We start from the raw sequence: 21,768 nt of genomic DNA on the forward strand, positions 1-21,768 counted from the left end.
AGATTTACTGACCAAAATAGGAAGTGGAGTCTGCCATTTAACAATAGAAGAAGAAAAAGAAGTGGAAGAGAAGAAGAAATGAGCCAAGAGAAGGATACAAAAGTATGTGGTCATCATTTTTGGTCCAATAAAGACATCAAGTTAACTTGAAAAACAAATAAAAATGCAGAAACATATTTTTGATCAAATGAATCAACAAATTGACAACACGCCAACATCAGACAGAAGCCTGTGTGCAAACCAATCAGTGTCAAGCATAGAGACAGGCAGCCCACGTAGGGGATGACGACAAGACATATGTATGTCATTAAAAGCTCTTTACTGCGCTCTCAGAATTGCAACGTGAATCCAAAACTAAACGGATAAAATGTGTTCAAATGTAGCTTGCAAAATCAAGAACCTTCGCTCGGTCAGGTGCGAAAAAAAAAAAAACGCAGAACGGAAGAAACGAATGCTACTCGATTGATCTCGTGACGAATTCATCTGTTTAATCCACCTCCTTCTTCCTCGCCAGTTATCCCGTCTCCATGAGGTCCTGAGGAATGAACAATCGCCATGGAAACCCAGTCCCAGGCCAGTTCAGCAGCTGAGAAGAAGAAGAGGGTGGAGACCATCGTGGCGACCAAAGGCTCATCAGCGCGCAGTGACATCAGTGAGAAGGCGGTGGCCTCCAGCACCACCTCAAACGGTACGTGTGACCTCTAACTGCACGCTCAGCTGCAGTGGTTTAATGTCAATGTTATTCTGATCCTTTGGAACGCAGTCAGGCTCGGAGAAACTTTGCCATTAATCGCTTTACCAGATGGAGTAAGGAGAAACCGAATGGGATGCTACAACTACACGGCTGATATTCCGGTTTTTCAGCCGACAGAATGTAAAAAAATAAACCTGGCCGATGAAAATGGATGTTTCGAAAGCTCTTAAAATAAATCCCGTCTTTGCAGGTTCAGGTTTATAATAATCTGTCGGTGAATGTTTATCCTCAAGTCTGGATAGACACTAGCCTATTTCTCACAGCTTCAGTCTTCACCGTGATCATAGTCTGGAAACCCGTTGGCATTAAGGTTAACGGGCAGCGATTGGTTGGCTGAGTGTGACGATGTCGAAGTCGGGCGCTTGTTTTCGAACTGTAGCTCCAACAATTGGCAGCCGTGGTCGAGACAGATGAGGCGACACCAAGAGTTAAAGCAACGACAATTTACGATGGACATAGGCCACTTGTTGGTCGATGCTGATTGGGTTAAAGGCTTGCTCCAACAGTTTCAAAATGAACCAAGATGCTACAACTGGAAACAATCCCCAATGGAGCGTGGACAGACTCCAAATATTCATTTGGGTCCAGTAATACGAGGGTAGATAAAAATACAATTACAAACCTCTGGAAGCTTGAGATGGATGTTTGGCTTCAATCACTCACCATATTTAAGCTGGGGCAGGGCTAAGGGGGAAGAGGGGGGGGCACTGATCTACTGGGGGCTGAGGAATCTGTGGTAGCCTACGTCCTCATTATTGAATGATGAAGTTGACCAACTCACAAAAACACGATTAAAAGATTTAGACACACCATGGATTCTTGCACACGATGGTTTCTTTCTCCTCTGTTCTCATGGTTCACGGTGAGTCGCACACTGGTGCTCGCTGGTAGCAACTTTGGCATGTTTACATAGCAATGTCTTCGACACATGCTATTAAAAGCGGCACAGAGCTTGCAGTTCATTAAGCCTGTCGTCATTCCGCCTTTCATTCTCAATTCTGAGGCTGAAATGAGAAATATTAGATGGCGATTTTTTCTTCTTCTTTTTTTTCACTGGAAAGCCTTCAAGCTAAAGTCATAACAAACCCAGAGTTGAGATCACCACGGTCTAAGCTGCAGCTGTGCTCATTAGCAGTGAGAGGATTTGGGAGGTTTTTTTTTGGGGGGGGGGAGGGGAAGGTTTTGGCTCTGGTGGCCTGATGGAGCGTTTTTCTGACAGCCCCTCTCGACTCCGCCGGCGTCAAACACCATCGTCCCGCGTGTGGACGGGGTGACAAACAGTCCAGGAAAGGGAGTAAAAATAAGTTGCGGTGACTCGTTCTCCATATGGGAGTTATCACAGGAAGTGGGCAAGGTAATGCATCCTGAAGCATCTCGGGAACACTCTCACTCTTACTCGTTCCCAGATGGCCAGCACTGTTTTATTCATTAACGGGGGAAGTGAGGAAAGAAAAAAAACAAAATAAAAGAGGGAGAAAAGTTTGTTGTGGAAAAAGCATGGATGCAATTTGGCTCGGTGATAGTGGATTTTTCTTAGTAATGTGCTGGTAATTACAGCTCCGAACAGCACAAGGTTTGTCTTGAAAACCTCGCCGAGGAGTCTCCTACGCCGACTCAGCGACGTTTCGCACTCTTTAAAACACGGTAGTGTCATCCTTCACTTGACGAGCGGAGAGACGATACTCATCTCGAGGAAAACCAAAACCCCCCCAAAAAAGGTCCCTTTTTAGATCCCGATCTCTCTCTCGTGGAATCATAAGATAGCTTACACATTCTTTGTGTGGTTATAATTACAGCGCATTCCCAATTCGCCCCCAGAACTCATAACCTCTTATCAGGTGTAACCCTACACTCGCCTCAACTTTAACCCTCGTAGCCCCCTGCCCCTCTGCCTCCATCCAAACAAAAGGTAATTGTGAGCAGCTGTGGACCCCCCCCCCCCCCCCCCCCCCCCCCCCCCCCGGTGACTGGTTCTTCTTAGGAAGGCCCGGGCGAAATATTTCCCCCCGTCAAGCGGAGCGGCGGCGGCCCCCTGATCTCAGCGCGGTGGAAACCCCGCGGTGCGGCCCGGCAATAGCGTCGCCACGATAAGTTGTGAAAAGTGGAAAATAATTAGGAAGGGCAGGTGGAGTCGACGTGGAGGACGTTTAACTCCGTCTTTCCAAAGCAATCTCTGCTACCAAAAAGCAGGCCGGGCCTTTTCTCTGTGATCGGGATCAGCCTGCAAACAGGTACCTGGTGTGTTATTGATCTCTGATTCGGCCACTAAAATCCTCTCCTCACGTGTGATTCTCAACTTAACACCTTCCTCCTGCTTTTTGCTCTGCCTTCACCCTCCTGTCCCCGAAGTTAGTTTTGTCCGAGTTGAACGGGTAATTATTGAATCCTGGTGGAGCGTTCCCACATGATCTGGCTAAATGGTGGCTTCATCCTGTGTGCCATTCATCTCCGTGCCCCCCCCCCCCCCCTCCTCTCGCGGTGACAGCTCAAAAGAGCCGACTGTGACACAACAATGCTGTGATTGGTGCTCTTTAGGAGGAGTTTTGGGGAGGTCGGGGGGGGGGGAGGGTGACCCCCCCCCCCCGACCCCTCTCCCTCCAATCCTCATCATTCGGCAGGCAGGTGGACCACAACGTCCGCTGATTCTTTTGTTGGGTCCTGCGATTTAAAAAAAAAAAAAAAAAGAAAAAGAAAAGATGTCCATGCTCCTTGGCTGAATGAATCCTGTCGTCATGGGATAATTTACTAATAAAAAAAAAAGAAAAGAAAAAAGAAAAGCAGTATGGGGGGCTAAAAGACTGGTTATTAGCAAAGGAGAAATATAAAACTTTCTGGTTGGACTTTTATGATTCGAGTGCTGTTGATTTGGGGAACGAGTGGGATGGGAATTGACAAAAATGTGGAGGAGATAAACTGGACTTCACAGAATTGTCATGAAAGGCTGTTTTAACAACAGAGCTCGTGTAAATCAGGTTATGAAGAGGGTGAGTCGGGACCTTTTAATGCTGAAAAGGGCAAAGAGGAAAGGTCTCCAAGGCAAACAAGTTGAGCCTTAAAGGGCAACAAATGGTTACCGGAGAAATCCTGAAGCAAATGGAGAACATGGCTAAAGTGTTTAAAGAAGAAAAAGAGCTCTCGACTACAGTGGGGGAAAAAAAAAAAAAAAAAAAAAACCTTCTGATGGGAAGAGGAGGAAGAATGACACAGAGGATGTGGGGGTGGGGAGGGGGTGGATAGAGGAAGAGTGAGGGGCCACCTTCTTTTTAGGCAGCCATTTAAATGATCAACAGTAAATAGAGGGGAATGTCATCTGACAGAAATAAAGTTCCCGTTAACAGCGGGGATGGAAAGTAATTTACAGATACGCTGTCCCCGCCATCTTTGTGCCTCCCAGATAAGGTTTCATTTCAGAAACGGATAGGAGACATTTTCACTTACGGGCCCCCATTCTGGGACACCTGTGATAACAGCTTGTGGACCCCTAATTGAAAATGGGTTTCAAAATGGATTTTCACTTTTCTTCCTCCCTCCTCACCCCCACCCCTCCATTCCCTCCCTCATGACTACCCCCCCCCTCCTGTTTCATCCCCGCCAACACCCACCTCCATCCCTTTTTTTTTTTTCTTCTTTCCTCTGCGTTCCCTTGTCGTTGGGAGAGGGAGGCAATATTGGAAGGACAGGGAGAGGGGAGGGAGGGAGGGAGAGAGGGAGGCTTGGGGTAAGGGGGGGTGGAAATGGAGCGTTGGGAGCGGATCATCCCTCAGCCCGTGTCACAGCTATGACAGCCGCATGATCTGTCTTATTAATGAAATCATTGATCACTTGATGGGACTCATAATCAACTGTTTCTCCACTGTGTCCTCCCTCGTCTCCTCCTCCTCCTTCCTCATGCTGCCACCTCTGCTTTCCACTTGTTTTTTTTTTTGTCTCTGCCGTGCCCCCCCTCCCCCCCCCCCCACACACACACACACAAAAGATGAACAATGTCACCACAGAAAAGTAATTAATAAATACTTAAAATTAATAAGAACACCCAAACACTGCCTGACAAATAAATGCTGTCAAGTGATTCAGCGCAGAAGACCGGAAAAAAGTCAAGAATATATTTTCATTTCACGGGAAGCGAGCTGGTGTTTTGATCTTTTTTGTTTTTGTTGTTGTTGTTGTTTTTGTTTTTTTAAACAAATGTACTCGTTTGTGGCTCGCATCTGCTAAAAGGTGATCTGTGTCATCTGTATTTGTGCTGGATGTATTTCATGGAGACCAGAGAAGGGAACCGGGGGGCCTCCCGCTCTGGGCTCTCCCTGTTGGGGCTAATGAGAGAGAACTGATGGAGGGATAAGGGACCTCATGGGAGCTCTGGCTGGCCCATGGGTCAAACAGCACAATAGAGGAGGCGTTATAGAGCCTGACACACAACCTCACACAGGAAAATTGGCTTTTAGTGCCAAAAGAACTCTGTATGTACATACATAATGCATAGAAATGCATTAAAAAAAAAAATAGACATGTTACGTGAGAAGAAATGCATAGAAGACGCAAGCTTGACTACAATACGGCTGTTTACGTTCTAATTTTTTTGTTGTTGTTGTTTTTTTGGGGAGGTATTCAAAATATAAAAGTTACCTGTAGATTGCAGTTTGTAAACTCACCATGTGCACATGCACAGTGGATGTGCTTCGCCTTCACTAGTGAGCCATAGCCATTTCATGGACCTCTGCACTGAAGGCAATTTCCTGCAGCAGCAGGGGGACAGACTTTGGCAAGAGCCACCTCACAGGGGCCTGAGGCGCAGGATTAGCTTAGCCTCGCTGCTACTCGGGGCGGAGGGGAACCTCAGCCCGCCCGGCCCACTCCAGCCCTGCCTGGCCTCTCTCGTCTGGCACACTTCCGCCTGCCCAGATCTGCCTGCTGGGGCCCCACTGCCCCTGCGCTGCTGGAAGATGCATATAAGCCACTGCCTAAAGACTTCTGCGCAGTGTGGAGATACCGCCAAGATTTAGCTGTAGCGGAATTGCATCTTTTTTTTTTGGTCAACGCTCATCCTACTTGTTGTAGCGAGTGGTTACGGCTTTAGACCTCATCGAAAACTTGTAAACTAGTCCGTGAACATGTTTTGTTTTTGAGGTTTTGGCCGTTATTTTGTAACCAACTGTTATAGTAACATTACAGGAGTTGCTTGGATCTGGGAACGCTCTGCAACAAGAGCGTCTGGTAAATGGCAGAGTTTCTAAACTCTGCGTTATTTAAATGATCTAAAGTGTCAGTAATATCATTCATTGCACACGGAAACAACAGAATAGCGCATGAAATCATGAACCAGGTTGTCAGCCTGGAAATGAATATCATAATTCACCTGTACAATGTTACTATTATCAAAACAAACGGTGGCTACACGAGTCAGAATTGAAGTTGTGCACCTCATACCGATGGCGATCTCAAGAGGACATCTCAGTCACAGATTTTGTTTTAATTCTAACATGATGTCAGAGTTCCCGCTGGCCATCGCAATGGCTCCTTAAAAGGAACCTGGGGACATTTTACTGACACGCTGAGAACCAGAAAGGCCTGCGAGTCAGAGGTCACCGGGGGTCAGAGACACGTCTCGGAAAAAGCAGCGACCGGCCTCTTAGAGACAAATCAGCATCGCGAGAGAGGAATCGGGAGTCTTATCGACCGGCCTCACCCCGCTGGATCTACTGCCCCCGCCGGAGCCTGAGGGAGCGAGAGGCTGAGGGGGGGGGGGACCGAGGGCCCCATAAACTCATAAACCAATAAAGTGGGGAAACAGTAGTTGATTATTCTAACATTCTGTCCATTTGTCGGTCGGCATCAGCGGCCTCCCTCCTGCCAGGAGGAACAAAGCAGGGGTGTCCTGACCCTGCCAGGAGAATTTATTGTGGTGTGTTCTTCCCCGCGTCCCCTCCGTTCTGTTTGCTCGCCTCCTTACCGCAGTTGGGTTCTTGCTGAATGGGACTTAGAGGATGAAGTGGCAACTAGTGGCCCTGCCACCATGGTTGGATTGTAAATGAAGGAGTAACTGTGCACGGTGAGGGACAGGTCCTTCTACAGGACTAATCTTTCCGATTCTGTACGTGATTATATTTACATAAGGATGTACATATTAAAGGTCCCGTATTATATAAAAGCACGCAACCGGCATTCAGTAACTGTGCCGTTTGAACTTCCACAAGTTTGTGATGTCACAAAATTACGCTTACGTCACATGTCCTCCCTCAGTTTGGCCCACTGTCAAACTTTTATGGGAAAGAAAACACCGAGCAGCATTTCCATTCGTGAAGCTAGTGAGCTACAACACCAAGGAAAACTTGTGGTTGACCGGGGCATATGTCGCTCCAAAAAGAGTCAGCCAATCAGAGAGGGTCACTGATATCAATGCGTCTTAAAGTCACAGACACAAATAACCTGTTCTTGGTAAAGCTGCAGAGAGAAGCTTGAGAGAGGAGATGTAAAACTACTTAAAGATGATTGTTGGTACTTAAAAACCACAAAAATATCTTCTTGTGGATACGTAGACTGCAAATAAATGATGGCACCTTTCAAGCATTTTCTAGTTTTTCATTAAATGTTTAATTAACATTCAAATGCAATGGACATAAATAAGTGTGAATAATCTGTGGATTTTTGTTCTTTTTTTGCTTAAAAGAAACTCCTCAAAAGTTAAATGTCGAAAAAAGAAAGAAGGACTTTTATCTTTTTACAGTATTGGCAAATGTTATTCAAATCAACCGTAAAGATACGAAGGAGTGTGTAAAACCTTTTGGGCATTATATATTGAAAGAGTCAGTAAATGCAGAAATACTGTACAGTCCAATAACAATGCCGTAGTGTTTCTCAACATTAGATGATGTCCAGTTAAAACATCCGAAACTATCTGAATGTATCCGAATTTCCGCTTTTAAAATTTTTTTTTTTGTTTGTCTGGAGCAGACTTTATTTTTGGGACCATTCACTGCTCTTTGCTCAAAACTCACTGGATTAAATCAAGACATGCTTTTCAGATTTGAGTGAGCAAAAGGCCCCATACCCCCCTAATCTCTCTCCCCTGACCTCCACACCCCCCTGGGCCTTGACTCTCACCCTTCTCCCTGCTCCCCCTCCCCTTTCGCCGCCCCAACTCTTTCCCTCGCAGTGCGAAAGAGGAGCTAGGATCAAAGGCCATAAACCATGGCAGTGATTTCTGGTGATTGATTAGAAGCAGTGGTTGAGAAGCAGCAACTCTCTCTCTCTCTCCCCCCCCTCCGTTCTTCCCACCCTCCGGTGCTGTGCACGTACTCTCCCAGGGCTCTCGTAAATAGCTCAGGCTTTAAGTGTGAAAAGAGTTTGCCGCGATTGGCAGACAGAGGCCCCAGAAAACACATCCGTGCCGAAGCGGCTTGGCCAGTTTTTCCTGCCTCTTCTTCCTGGATGGCAGGGGGGTGTCAGTTGATAAGAACCATTTGTTGTCTCGCTCGGATCTGGGGAGGGACAGTGTAATCCCCTCGCCCTGGTCTGTTCACAGAGCTGGAGGAAAAGTGCAGAGGAGAGGAGGAGGAATTGATTTTCAGAGCGAGGGCATGCGGAGAATTGAACTCAGATGTGTAGCAGAGACAGGGTTTGAAAGAAACATTCTACTTGCGGGGAAACAAATGTCTGTAGCTTACAGCAGAGGGGCTGTGCAATTTGAACTTGAGCAAGTCCTTCTAATGTTAATCAATTGCATAGTTGTCTTTCACCATTCCCCCGCCTCCTCCTCCTCCTCCTCCCCTTGTCCCGAGCACAACTCAGCCCGGAGGCCTCTTGACAATCAAGTGGTCCTGTAAAGGCATTTTAATAGGCCACGGCCATTCAGTGGCATTGAGATTAATGCTTGAACCGAATCTCCCACTTGCATGCTTTTTTGCACACAGAGACACAAATACTGCTTTGCACCTCTGCTGGTCTTTGCTACCCTGCCTGATCTCACCTGGAGCTGTGAGTCTAATGATGTTCGGAGTGTGGGCCTCGCAGCGACAGCTCCAGTCCCGGGGAGATGTGTCTCATGTCAGACTTTGCGCCAGACAGACTCCAATAAGGAAAAAAAAAAAAAAAAAAAGGGGGCGGCGGGGTGGGGTGGGGGTGGGTGTTCTCCATCGCAGCTGGAGCGAAGCCAAAACTAAAAGTGCAATTCTCCGAAGGTTTTGTTTTTTTCTCTGTGGTATTTACAAAGTGATTGAGCGCATTTTTGAGTGTCGTGGGGTATCTCATTACGCTCCTAAAAGCTTTTTATCCATCCACATGTTCTAAGATATGTACACACGCGTTGCAGACTGTAGATACTCTGTCATGCATGCATGCAGACACTCGTTTTCTCTCACTTTCCTCTAACTGTACACACACACACACACACACACACACACACACACACACACACACACACTTGGTGCAGCTGGAGGATGGGCTGTCATTATTAACTGTTTGGCGACCTCATGACTTCATCTTCGGTGCTGTCAGAGGCGGCCCACATTATGTCTCTGCTCGGCTCAATGGGCTCTTTGTTCTGGCTTGGCTCTGGAGCGGCTCAGCATGGGGCTGCATGAGTCCAACAGTCCCACCGTGGCTCAAAGGGGTGGGAGAAGGATGGATGTAGGGAGGCGGTGGATGGAGAGAGAGAGAGAGAATGTGCGGGAAAAGGGGATGAGGGGAGATTGAGGAGATTTGGGAAGAGACATGGGAGCTGGGAGAAGACCCGGGAGAGTGAGGGATGTGAGGGGTGAGTTGTACGACATTAGCACAAAATAGGTGAGAATGAGATACAGGTGGGATGTGGAGATGGAGCAAAGGAAGGATGCAACAGGCTACAGGTGAATCCCAATGTTAGCCGCTAGCATCCAAATCTTTTTAGGCAAATTAAATACCTTCCATGCCACTGGTTCCTTCCAATAAGGACAACCCGATTATGAGGGCGGCGTGTCAGCTGAGCCGCAACGGCCATCCTCGAGCCGAACGTGGGATTAATGAAAACGTAATGCAGAGATTAGAGAAGGAGACGAGAGTTGAGCCTGGCAGAGGAGGATTCCACCGGTGGGAGTGACAGGAGAGGTCATACATGAGGGGGAGCTTATTACCAAGAGGGGACGGCAACAAGAGGGGAGACACGGGAGGGGGAGGGAGGGGAGTAAAGGAAAAACGGACAGAGTGTTGAAGCAGGAGGGTAAATGGAGGAATGAAAAGGTTACGAAAATAGAGTAAGAGGCTACGTTGTACGGGGTCAAACAGAGGAATGTTTCCCGTGTATGGAATGTTAAAGGTTGCATTTTTGTAGACTCTCGCATACTTTTACAATATCGGCCACAGCTTCAATCTTCGCTGTGATTAAAGTCTGAAAAAAACAAAAACAAAAAAAACACACTCACGGAGGTTCGCTCAGCCACTGTGAGGGAGTTGGCCAATCGGTGACCAGCGTGATGACGCCGCCGAAGTCGAGCGTTCGTTTTGGAAATGCAGCTGCAAAAAATCGCGGCGGTGGTCAAGGCAGATGAAGCGACACGAAACGTATGTTGAGGAATTGAAGCCGTAGGGTAGAAAATCTGCAATGGACAATTAGCGACGTGGCTTCGCACTCCGCTCACATTGTCTCCGATGTTTACAGCTCGGTGAGTTTCGACACACACCACGAGTCGTACGGCGATCAATGTTGATTGGTTAAAGGCTGCTCCAAGACTTTCAAAATTACCCCGAGGCCTACACTCGTTAGGATGCAACGACCGGAAACGATCAAGCGCAGCCAGACCTTTATATTCACCCTTTATACAGCTGCACTATAGCGTCTCAGTTGTCATTCTGCTGTCATGTCAATGCCAAATGCTTTTTTCTGTCAGTTTGGCATGACGAAGATTTCTTTACCCACGAGTCTTGGCGGCTGCCGCTTTGGAGTCCAGCGAGCATTGAGAATGGGTCCTGGAGCAAATTCCTATTACTCTGTTGCTGAAATAAGAATTGAACACCGCTCCGCAATAGCTCAATTTCCCCTGAAAATTAACCCACAATCCAAAAGTTATTATTTCATCTCCAGTTTCAGCTCTCCATTTTAAGGTCAAGGATTGGATGTTTCATGCCCCGGTGCTCTTTCAAAGTTGTGAACAGCCTCGTACCATTGACCTTTTCATACAGATATTTGCTTTCTTTTCTACTGATGATTCAAGAGGGAAAAAAAACGTTATGCTTACTCAAACCTAGAAGCCACCCAGCTACCATTAACCTCATATTATTCATAGACAAAAATAAGAAAACTTTTTACTTCTGGAATCCAGGACCTCCACCACTAGTCCTTCCCACTCAGAGAGTATGTCGTGACTCAGGGGCACTTAACGCATACTGGCTGATCTAACTTGGACCATATAAGACCATTTGTTCCAGCCACCAGTCCAGCATATTGTCCAGACCTACAACTACAACCTCCCTACATTGTGCTTCCCATTGCATTACAGAAGCATTTATCTCATCACACAGAAATTCTTGAGCTTTTTTTTATTTTCTCACTCCCCTGCAAACCCTTCAGCCCCTTTCCCAGCAGACAGTGGCTAAAGTCTGTTTGGCCAACATGGCAGATCCTCTAATCTGCAGAGCTTTTGCTGCCTGCTGCAGACACTGTAATGAAGCGCTCCATGTCTCACCTGTATTTTTCAGTGGCGAAAGGTGTGTGTGTGTGTGTGTGTGTGTGTGTGTGTGTGTGTGTGTGTGTGTGTGTGTGTGTGTGTGTGTGTGTGTGTGTGTGTGTGTGTGTGTGTGTGTGTGCACCCTGTTTATGAAGGGGGGCAGTCAGGAGGGCGGAGTGAGGGTCAGGTCTCGAATTTTTTTTTAAAGCCCAACCGTTGGCTGACAGAATACTGGAAACGATGATACGTTTATAAAGGATTCTTTGTGAGGTAAACTGGCACCTTCGACGTCTTGATGTAAAAAAAAAAAACTGTGGAAAATGAACTAATGTTATTTTAAATAATTAATGTGTGTAAGTTGTAAAAGGTAAAAAGTTGACTCGATTAACCTCGACGGTTTTTCTGACACGAGGTGACTTAATGTGTGCTCGGAACAGCCCCTCATTGTGGGAGCAGAGCGGAGGAGTCGGTTGAGTTGTGTTATTTTTATGGCGTTTGGCTTGTAGTTTGGAATTCTGATTGTCGTGCTCTCTGGTTAAAAAAAAAAAAAAAAAAAAATGTCCAAATGTGACGGGTAAGAAAACTGTAAGCATTACCAGCTGCTGCATCAAAGCTCCGGGCATGCTGTTCATTTAACCCAGATCCGTCACACTCGTGTGCAGCCCCTGATTCAACCTGTAATGTAGACATTCAGCAGAATGCATTAGACTGAGACTAATGTAGATTTATGGACGGGAATTAACTCCCAACACCTCCCTACCTGTGATATGTCAAAGATCGGCGACTATATTTGGATATAATTGACTGAGGTGCTGTTGGAAATGAATGCAGATTTACAATCATACCAGCAAATGTAACCTGTTATTATCCAGTAGGGGTTTAGTTCAGAGTTGGTCAACTGAGTTTGGATGAAGATGATCAGCCTTTTCATCAGTACTGTTAGCTTGACTTTGACACCACTTCTTGAATCCTCCGTGTGCTTAAAGCAATTTTATAAAAATCCATCCTAAGACTAAGGAAATTGCATTACAGTACACATCTTTAGCTTGCTTGCCGTTTCGAGAGGGAGAGTGTTTCCAGTTTAGTGTTTTCTGTAGTTACAATTAACAAACGTCCCCTAATCGCCTCAGAGGCAAGTTATCGCTAAGGTATCGAAGGGTGGTACCTGTCTCTGCGCTTGAAGATCCTTTTCAAAGTTAGCCCGCTCGGTGCCGATGTAATCTGAGTGACGTCCGAACGTGACTTCTGAAAAAGTGTCACCTCTGTTCACCGAGCTGCCTCGCAGGTGTGAGGACCGATCGGCGGGCAGCGGAGCAGGCAGTGAATTAGACAGATCTGAACATCCACAGGCTTAATCACCGTGGAAGAGAGAGAGGGGGAGAGGGAGCGAGAGAGCGCGAGTCCACTCTGGACTTAGACGTTCACTAGTCATTGATAAAGTGCTTAGCAGAAGGAAAATTAATGAATCCGGCCTGACTGGCGAGGAGGGGGAGGGGGGTGGTGGTGTTGAAGGGGAGGGAGAGGAAGAAGGGGGGAGGGGGGATGTGCAAGGGGGGGGGGTAATCCTGTTCCAGCTAAATGGCTGATCCCTCTCATTCCTTAGATATCAAATGTCAAAAGTTAAATTAGCCTGCTAGCCTCAGATACGAGTTAACATGCTTTTAAACGGGGCGTTGGGCGGTGATTCCTGCCTCCCCCCGGGACGGCGGGCAGGTGCCTTTGAAGTGTCTAATTATCCAACTCCTGGTAAGTGCTGGCAAACTATCTTAATGGGGGCCTGCATGTCTCAATGCAGTGCACAAAAATGATCTTAAATACCCCCCCCTCCCGTGTGCGAATGTGTTTTGTTTTGTTTCTACGAAAACACGCCCACACGTCACACTTTGTTTACATAAAAATATTCACGAGCCAAATGCAGCGAGGACATGAAGTTTGAACTATTTAAAAGTCGAGTGAAAGAGCTTCATGACATCATTCCATACCGAAAAGGTAGGAAACGTCCACAGTGGCATTTTGGATCACATTTGATGTGCTTGAAATTGCTGTATTATTTCTTTTTCTATTTTATCCCAACTGTTGGCTCCGTGTTACTTTGCTTTGGCCGGATATCCATTTCTCTTGGCGAGCCGTTCCTAATCTGAGTGCCACAGACTTGGTCCGGATCGCTCTGGTGTCAGAAGTGGGATTCCAGTGCTGAGGCCCAGTGGAAAGCTGGCCCGCTCCGGTCTGGAGGGCAGCGTGCCCAGACTCACCCCTAGAAGACCCACTATCCCAGACGGACGTAACTCTGCCCCGGTCTGCCCTCGCACACAATCATTTCATATTGTTGCGGGGGACATTATAAACGACTAAGAGGTTGTGGCTGATGATAGCCGGCTTGTGACTATCTGAAGCGATGCTAATACGCTCTATAAGCCAATCAGAGCCACTGAATGGCATCTTTGGCTTTGAAGCCTTGATCAAATGCATCTCTTGGTGTTTGATTCCTCAAAGAATGCGGGGCCAAGGTGCCCTTTGAGGGAAAAAAACCTTAAAAGCTATAACTATCCGTGGTCAAAAACGCATCAGTGTGCATTTTAGAGTCGGGGCTTTCAGCTCTCTCGCTGCAATGCTCATTGCTCCCTCACAATGTGGCCCTGATGAAACGGTAGTGGGGATTCGGGCAGCTCTATGGTGGGCCTGTGCCCCTAATGGGTGAGTAAGGGGTAGCTAGGGGCAGGCGGAGGCTTGGCACGTCACAACCCCGCTGTGAGGCTGATTTGAGGTGAGCGCGGGGAAGGAGGAAGGAGCCAAGCAGGCTTTGATTTGCCCCTCCCCAGCCCCGGGGCCTGGAGGCTGGGACTGCGAGATGCCGAGCTCAGGGTGCGTCCCAGCAGACCCCCGGCGGCAGAGAGAAACAGGCTGGGGGCTGCGTGCCGCGGAGCAGGGGGGTTGGGACGTGGGGCTGCCGAGAGCCAAATTGAGACGTGGGAGTCGTCGAATTTGCCTCGATGCATATTGAAGAAGGCGTTTGCGGGGCGCTGTGTGGGAAATCAGCTGCTGACAATAGAGCGCTAACCAGGAGAGGGAACATCCTGACACCTCTCTGCAATTCGTCCAAACATCTATCGCACACACTGATGCTTAAATAATGTACCACCACGGATTTACTTTGCAGAGATGGAATCAAACACGAGTGCAAAGTTAGACGGAGTGAACTCGGTACGTTGCCGAAGCTCTCCGGAGCACCGACAGACATTTTGACGATGGGATTGCCGACTTTTCCTGCCCGCAGATATCAGAGTAATGAACTCATTCTGCCTTCTGACATTTGGATTTATTTTGTCGGGGGGGGGGGGGGGGGGGAAGAGTTGCTGGAAAGTCACCCCGTTTAGACAGATACAGGAAGCTCTATTCGGACTCTGTAACCTTCACATTATGCATAACTGAACCCTGTTGTGAAGAAGGCACCCAAAGCTCCTTGTGGCGCTGAGCCTATCAGCGAAGAAGTTGATCAGAAAAAAAATACCTCACACAATTGCCCTAATCCCCCCCCCCTCCGCCCCGCGCTCTTGTTGTTGGGTTTGGTGGAGTTTCAGCAGTCTCTCTCTCCCTCGTATTTCAGCCTGCGCTAATCGTGAATGATTCCCTCTGTCTTTAGCGCCAATGCCAGGGCCGGTGAATCAGGTACATAATCCTAAGCCGCTTGGAGAGGTGCTCTTATTAAACTCTAGCCAGCTGCTGGAATTTTTCTTCCCCCCCCTCTCATTGTTAATTGGGCGAGTCTTGAGTCTTTCCCCGGGAGTTGATTTGCAAGAGAAAGAAAAGAAAAAAAAGGGAGCAAGAGATTATTGCACAGGAGGAGAGGAGCTTTGAAGAAGTGTTTTGTGATTTGGCCGTATATCCTCCACTCCTCTCCTCCTTGTTCGCTCGCCGTGCGCTCCCCAGCCAAAACCTGTTTGTGCCACTAACAACAGCGCTTTCAGAAGTTAGAAGGTGGAAGCCAGCGTACTGTATGTCTGGGCTTTTTGGCTCAAAGGTACAACAACACCTCCTCTGATTTTTAGGGCTTTTAGGGAAGGCAGGAACGGGTGTGTGTGTGTGTGTGTGTGTGGGGTGGGGGGGGGGGATTACAGCATGCAAGGGCCCTTTGTGCACCCCCTCAAACATGCATGTCCCGGCTTTGGAGACTCTGACGGAGTTCGGGCTGGAAGGCAAATGGGATGCTTGAGAGTCAAGGACAGATTGGCATGTGGAGGAACAACAATCCTTGTTCTTAACCTCTGCCTCTAGAAAATGCCTTCAGAAACAACAAGACAAGGGTTTTGTTTCACTTTCCATTTCTTTGAATTGGCCGGGCACTCTTAACTTACGACCCCCACTCCCCCCGCCCTCCCCTTGTCCTAGTGCCCAACTCTCAGAGGTATTGGCCCCACTCCATATCTCATTATCTCTTTGAGAATTTCATTTTGTCATTGCATCCACGCTCTCTTTTATACTGCCATATTAAAGGCCATACATAAGGTTTTTTTGGTTGTTTTTTTCTCGAAAGGTATTTGAACCCGAATCCTACAATAGAGACCCCAGACAAGAGAGGTGGGGGGGGAGGGGGGAGAAACCTGGGTTTTAGGATTTAATGAGCGGCTTGCTGGGGGTGAAAGAAGGATAGAAACCAAGTGAGCGAGAGCAATAGAGGGTGCATTTGTAGAGGGTCAGAGAGAGAGAGAGAGAGAGAGAGAGAGGGGAGAAAGAGTAGTAAGGGAGGAGGAATGCAGGAATGGAGCACCAGGTACCATTATAGTGGCAGAGAAAGCTCCTGAAATACTAGAGCTGGGGCGTGTGCTCTGATCAGGACGGCAGTGAGCACAATTACCTTCTTTTCAAATCCTTCAGTGACACTGCGGGAGGAAGGAGGACTTTGAAACTTGAAAGGCAGGAGCTCGCTTTCAACCTCAAACGCGAGCAGGAAAGGGCTCTGAAATTTGTTCAGTGCTCCCCATCCACCATTAGCTTGTTTCTTCCTCTCGCCTCCAGGCATTTAAGCGCTTTTTGAAAAGATGTTAAGAAATTCAATCACCATAGAGAGAGAGAGAGAGAGAGAGTTCTTTTTTTTTTTTTCTGTTTTTTTGAGAGGCATGCTTTCCTCTGGTCCACAGAGGACCGGCCTGCTGCTTTTGTGTTGGGCTGAATAGACCTGCAAACTGGTAGAGGACTGGATGCGGCAACCATGGGAAAAGAGAGGGAAATAAAAGAGGAATGAAAAATGAGGGAGGGAAAAAGGGAAAGGGTCTTTTGGGCGAATGGTCAGAGTTAGAGAAGTGTTGCACGGTTGAACTTTTCAAAGTTGCGCGTGTTTACCTCTGTCTGCTCTGTCTTCATTAGCCCAGTTTTTTGACAGATACTCAACACGTTTATAAGGAGGAGAAGAAGAAAAAAAAAAAGTTCCTCCGGCAGATACAGGCAGCACAGGAGATAAAACCTTACTGGGACCGACTCTCTTCCACCGAGGAGTCAAGGAGTCAATTGACCCTTGTGGTGTAGAGTGTTTGTTTAACCATTTAAGGTTGTATGAACTGAAGTAATGAAGCCGCTTAAGGTGGTATATGGTAGAATGATGACCCCCACCCCTCCACCCCCTCCTCCCACTCTCCTCCTCCTCTGGGCTTGCCAGGGTGACTGGAGGGGGATGGTGGGACTGTGACAGTGCTGTGATTGAACTATTAGTCGCTTGACCTCCCTTTAAAAGGAGAGCGACACATCTGAATAGCAGTGGGGGTCACTAAGAAAGAAAAACAAAAGGAAGAACAAGAAAAGATGGGGGTGGTGGGTGGGTGGGGGGTGAACAAATAGTAATGTGCAGTGAATTTTTTTTTTTTTTTTTTTTTTTTTTTAAAGAAGCAGTAAGACTCCTCTGTAGTTTTTCACAAGTTTAAGCTACACTATCCGAGGCCCCGGTGATGAATCTATTTATCAAATATTCAAAATATCTGTATGAAAGTAAGAAAAACGAGCTCATAAATATGTAGACAGACTTTCCCAGATGTAACGCTAGATTTGGCGGATGTGAAAGAGCTGAGCGTACACAGCTACATGCGCTACCCTTAGCGGTGCCTTGCTCCCTGCGTAGTTTACAGTCTCGACTTCCTCAATCCATGTCGGGAGATGAACCCAATTCCAAAATCCCTTTATGTTAATATTGCGCTTTGCAAGCGGCAGACCTATTAATCCAGCTTTAACCGTATAAGTTGCATTATTCCCTTAATAAGATCACTGGCTGTGCAGTATAGGATTAAATACTTATATCATAACTGACACCGTCATTTCCAGCGGATGAGAGCGACTTGCCTCTCTGGCTGTCAGTTCTGCGTTAACGAATCCTTGAATCCGCTGCCAGTGCTGCGCGAGGGCACGGCTGGCCCCGAACGCAGGTAATGGATGTGGGAGAGTGAGGGGAATAAAAGCGGGGACCCTTGGGGTTGCTCCTCCTCCTCCTCCTCCTCCTCCTCCTCCGCTCTCTCTCTCTCTTCACCTCTCAATCTCATTCTCCCCTTTTTGCGCGTCTTTCTCTCAACCTCCTCCTTTCTGATCGCTTCTCTTCTTCTGTGAAGTGCTTGCCGCTCTGTGGCGGGCCCTCTTCAGTGCTCAAGGTGGTGCTCTTTAATCTTGGCCCCCTTCTCCTCTGTTTTCTAATTGGCAGTTGGGTGCTGGTGGGTTGCGGTGCGTGGTGGGGGAGCCGCTCACACCGCCAGGGCAGCTAATACTCCCAGAACCTCTGGCGCCGGCACAACAGCATTTTGCCAGGTTCTCAGTGAGCGACGTTCATGCAAGACAGAACACCGGAGCGCACCGACGACCAGCACCCTCTACGGTGAAATCACAATTGCACATAACTAGGACTGAACATGGAGAAAATGGGGCTCTGGGTAAAAAGTGAAAGGGTTGCACTTGACAAAGGATTTTTTTTTTTTTTTTTTACTAGAGATCGAAAGTACCAAATATTTCTATCCATCTAGATGTAATCAGAGTGGGTTGACACATGCATCCATCCAGTTTAGACCAATAATTCAACAAGGTACTCAGGTGACTAAGAAAAAAAGAAGTGATTATCTACTGCTATTTAAATGGTTCATGAAGGATTACAAGGCTATGCAATGTAATCAAGGCTCAGAGCTTCCTTTTCCAGAGTGCAGTTGGTACCAGAGACCGTCATGATTCTTTAAAAATGTTCAAACACTCATTTAAAAAACATAAAAAAATACCGCCGCCTGGTCGTAAATCATTACTGCTGCCAAAAGGTGGCGGTAATGCACCTTAAAGCTGTTTGCCAACCAAGACGGGAGAAGTCTCCGGTAAAAGGGTGTGTGGTGCAGAAAAAAAAAAAGTCCTTTCAAAAAACAAAGGTGAGGTGCAGTGCAACCGCATCCAAGTACAAGTGGAATATTTGAAGTCTACCAGAAGAAATAAGTTCGATGTTCGATGCGCAGAGCAAACAACGGCCGTCATCTCAAAGATGATAGTTGAAGACGCGCTCCTCTTCCCGTTTGTTAAAGTTTGATGGCATTTGTTGAGTTCACGGCGAGTCTCCCTGTGTGTTTGTGGACGTGTGGTCTCGTTCCCAGCGGATATCAAAATAGCATTCGTGCTTGAAATGCCCGTCCCTTCCTGGTACGACACATCGTAATGCATCCGAACACAAAAAGGTTGTTTATTGCTAGAAAAATATGTACTATATGAATAATCAATCCTCATGGTAGTTGGTTCTTACATGACACGCTACACGATGAGTTTGTTACATTACGGTGATCGCTCTACAATGCAGTGAATAGTCCAGTTCAGTACGTCACTTCTCGCAATCATGCTCAGCCCTAAATAACCGGGCAGCATTTACATGCTTCTCCTTTAAACGAAATGAAATCCACCTGGCAGCAGGAAATTCCTATTTTAAATTCATCTCGTTGAAGCAGAATGCCAGACATGCTACGTCACTTTCTAAGTTACTCGCTTGTGGTATCGTACTGCAGAACAAGACTAATACCGGGTCAGGAGGCCGGCTGACCCTCATGCATGTCAGATTAGAGGTCGGACCGAGGGTCAAAGGTCACGTCTTTCTGGTGAAGCTCAGCCCTTGAACTCAACTCCGCATTTATCCTCTTTTGCGCAGCATGCCAAGAAGCTTTCTCCAGAGGTCCCACTCCGCCTAATTTTCCCCTCAGAGAGCGAAAAGAGAAAAAGATTGAGAGGGGATGAAGGGGAGGGGGGGAGGGTTGATACAGCCCATGACGCTTGTTAATGGGCAGCTAGGAATGTGGACTGAAAGCCTGCGCTGCTGCCTCCTCCATGGGAAACCATTTCTATCTAAAAAAAAAAAGAACACAGAGCTGAATGTAAGAACACCCGAGCTGCACGAAATGAAGAGGTTGTGATATTTTCACCCGTGGCGTCCGGTTACTCGCAACACTGCCCGCCTCTGAACTCCCACATCTGGGCACTGGTGGAGGGCATTACCCCCTGGCGAGATTTACACCCATAATGCCCCAGTAGGTTTCAGGTGAAGGCAGAGCTGATCTCCTGCTCCTCCCCCTTCACCTGCTCCTTCTACGTGAACAGACTTCCTCGTGCTCACTACTGCTGTTCTGATATCTCTTCCCAAGTTTTAACATCAAATTCTCCTCCCTCTCTCTCTCTCTCTCTCTCTCTCTGTCTCTCTGTCCGTCTGTCTTTCTTACCACCGGCAGAGGACGAGACTTTAGGCACGCCTTACCACCGAGAGCGGCGCAATGCCATCAGCTCCCAGGCCCGGAGGCCCGGCGCCCCCGACAGGAGCGTGAACGAGGAGCCCTCCACCTCCACGGAGGAACGCCCCTCCTTGCTCAAGAAGGAGCTGCACGGGTCCCTGCCACATCTGGTTGACCATGCCCTGCCGTACCGAGGCACGCTGTTCGCCATGGACCCCCGCAACGGCTACCTGGAATCGCACTATCGTAAGTCCACGAAAATACTTTGCTGTTGCTCGTTTGAAATGGGGGAAGGAAAAAAACCCACAAACGTGTTAACTTTGTCCTGAGAAGTTAAGAGAACTCCGCAGCTCAAGGACATGTTTGTAGCGCCCCAAAATGCTGAGGCCCAGTTTTGCCTCTTTACTGTAGGTGAGAGGCAGGACTGCCAGATGCTTGATTAAGTCTGACAGATTAGCCCGTCTTTTACGCTCGCTCTCGCCTCTACGTGCGCGCGCACGCACACACACACACACACACACACACACACACACACACACACACACACACACACACACACACACACACACACACACACACACACACACACACACACGTACACACGTCTTGTTTTGTGCCTGAGAAGTTAGTATGGGGAACGGCCAGCGTAGCTTCTTAATTCCCTCATTAGGGGCCTGTCTGAACACAGTACTCCACTTTCTCTCATCAACACACACTTCAAAGCCCCCAAAGCAGCGCCGAGTCAAACCTCACCACCCCCTACTCTCTCTCTCTCTCTCTCTCTCTCTCTCGCTCTCTCTCTGGGACTCGGAGACTGTGTGAGAGAACGAGCGAGAGCGAGAGACAGCAGGAGATGAAGCCCAGGAGATTGAGGTGAAGGAAGAGCTGTGGCTTGAGTGAGATAGCGGAGATAATTTGAAACAAAGGTCAGATAGACAGTCGTAGTTAGATAAAAGTGAAGCTGTGTGTGTACGTGGAAAGAACAGAACAGGAGATAGATGTTTGGGGAGTAAGAGGCTGATTAGGAGGTTAATTTGGCGGCCACTGTAGCCAGGACTTTTGCCTGCAGACAAGGATTTGATGTGATGGCTTGTTTAGTTCGGTTATATTGGCACTGAATTGGGGCAGACGGAGTGAGACAGAAGGATTTTAATCCAGTGGCAGTAATGAAAAAGTCCAGTGGACCCAGACCTGATACTGTAACTCCATTTATTCAGCCACTTCATTAGCTCCGGCTCCCTCGCTGCTCGGGTGCCTGGTAGTCACCAAGGTGCCTCTTTAAAAGGGAAAGGTTACTTAAAAACAGGCGATGGTGCCGTGGACGGGGCCCTCGAGGGCAGAACATTACTGCCCATTACATCCTGACCTAACTCAGCAACACTGCCACTTCTCATTTTATGTATGTGTGTGGGTATGTGTGAAGGAGCTGTGGTGGTTCCAGACCACTGGAGCTCTTTGGGGGTGGGAATGGGGAGGTGGGGGGAGGGTCATGCCGAGGCTTGGGGGTCATGAGGAAAAGTCACAGTCTGAAAATGGAGAGTTCAAAAGCAGCAGAGAGCAAAAAAAAAAAAAAAAAACAACAACCAAAAAAGTCAAAAGGGCCGCAGAGCTTCAAGAGGCTTTCTTTGTGCCGCGGCACTCGAAGGGCTGGAAGACTGCAATC

General features: G+C 47.7%; 1 protein-coding gene across 1 annotated transcript in view; it reads left to right on the top strand.

Annotated features, from left to right (window-relative positions):
* Positions 1 to 21,768, top strand: part of gli3 (GLI family zinc finger 3) — a 101,971-nt gene that overhangs the window by 18,753 nt on the left and 61,450 nt on the right. Inside the window, exons 2-3 of the mRNA XM_069696454.1 lie at positions 515 to 688; positions 20,106 to 20,351. Coding sequence (XP_069552555.1) covers positions 556 to 688; positions 20,106 to 20,351 — 379 coding nt within the window. The 5' untranslated portion in view covers positions 515 to 555. The remainder of the gene's footprint in view (positions 1 to 514; positions 689 to 20,105; positions 20,352 to 21,768) is intronic.

Source organism: Brachyistius frenatus, unplaced genomic scaffold (genome assembly GCF_029030835.1).
Source record: "Brachyistius frenatus isolate BFR_SWC_R1_liver_20210118 unplaced genomic scaffold, ASM2903083v1 Contig_21, whole genome shotgun sequence".
Lineage (NCBI taxonomy): Eukaryota > Metazoa > Chordata > Actinopteri > Embiotocidae > Brachyistius > Brachyistius frenatus.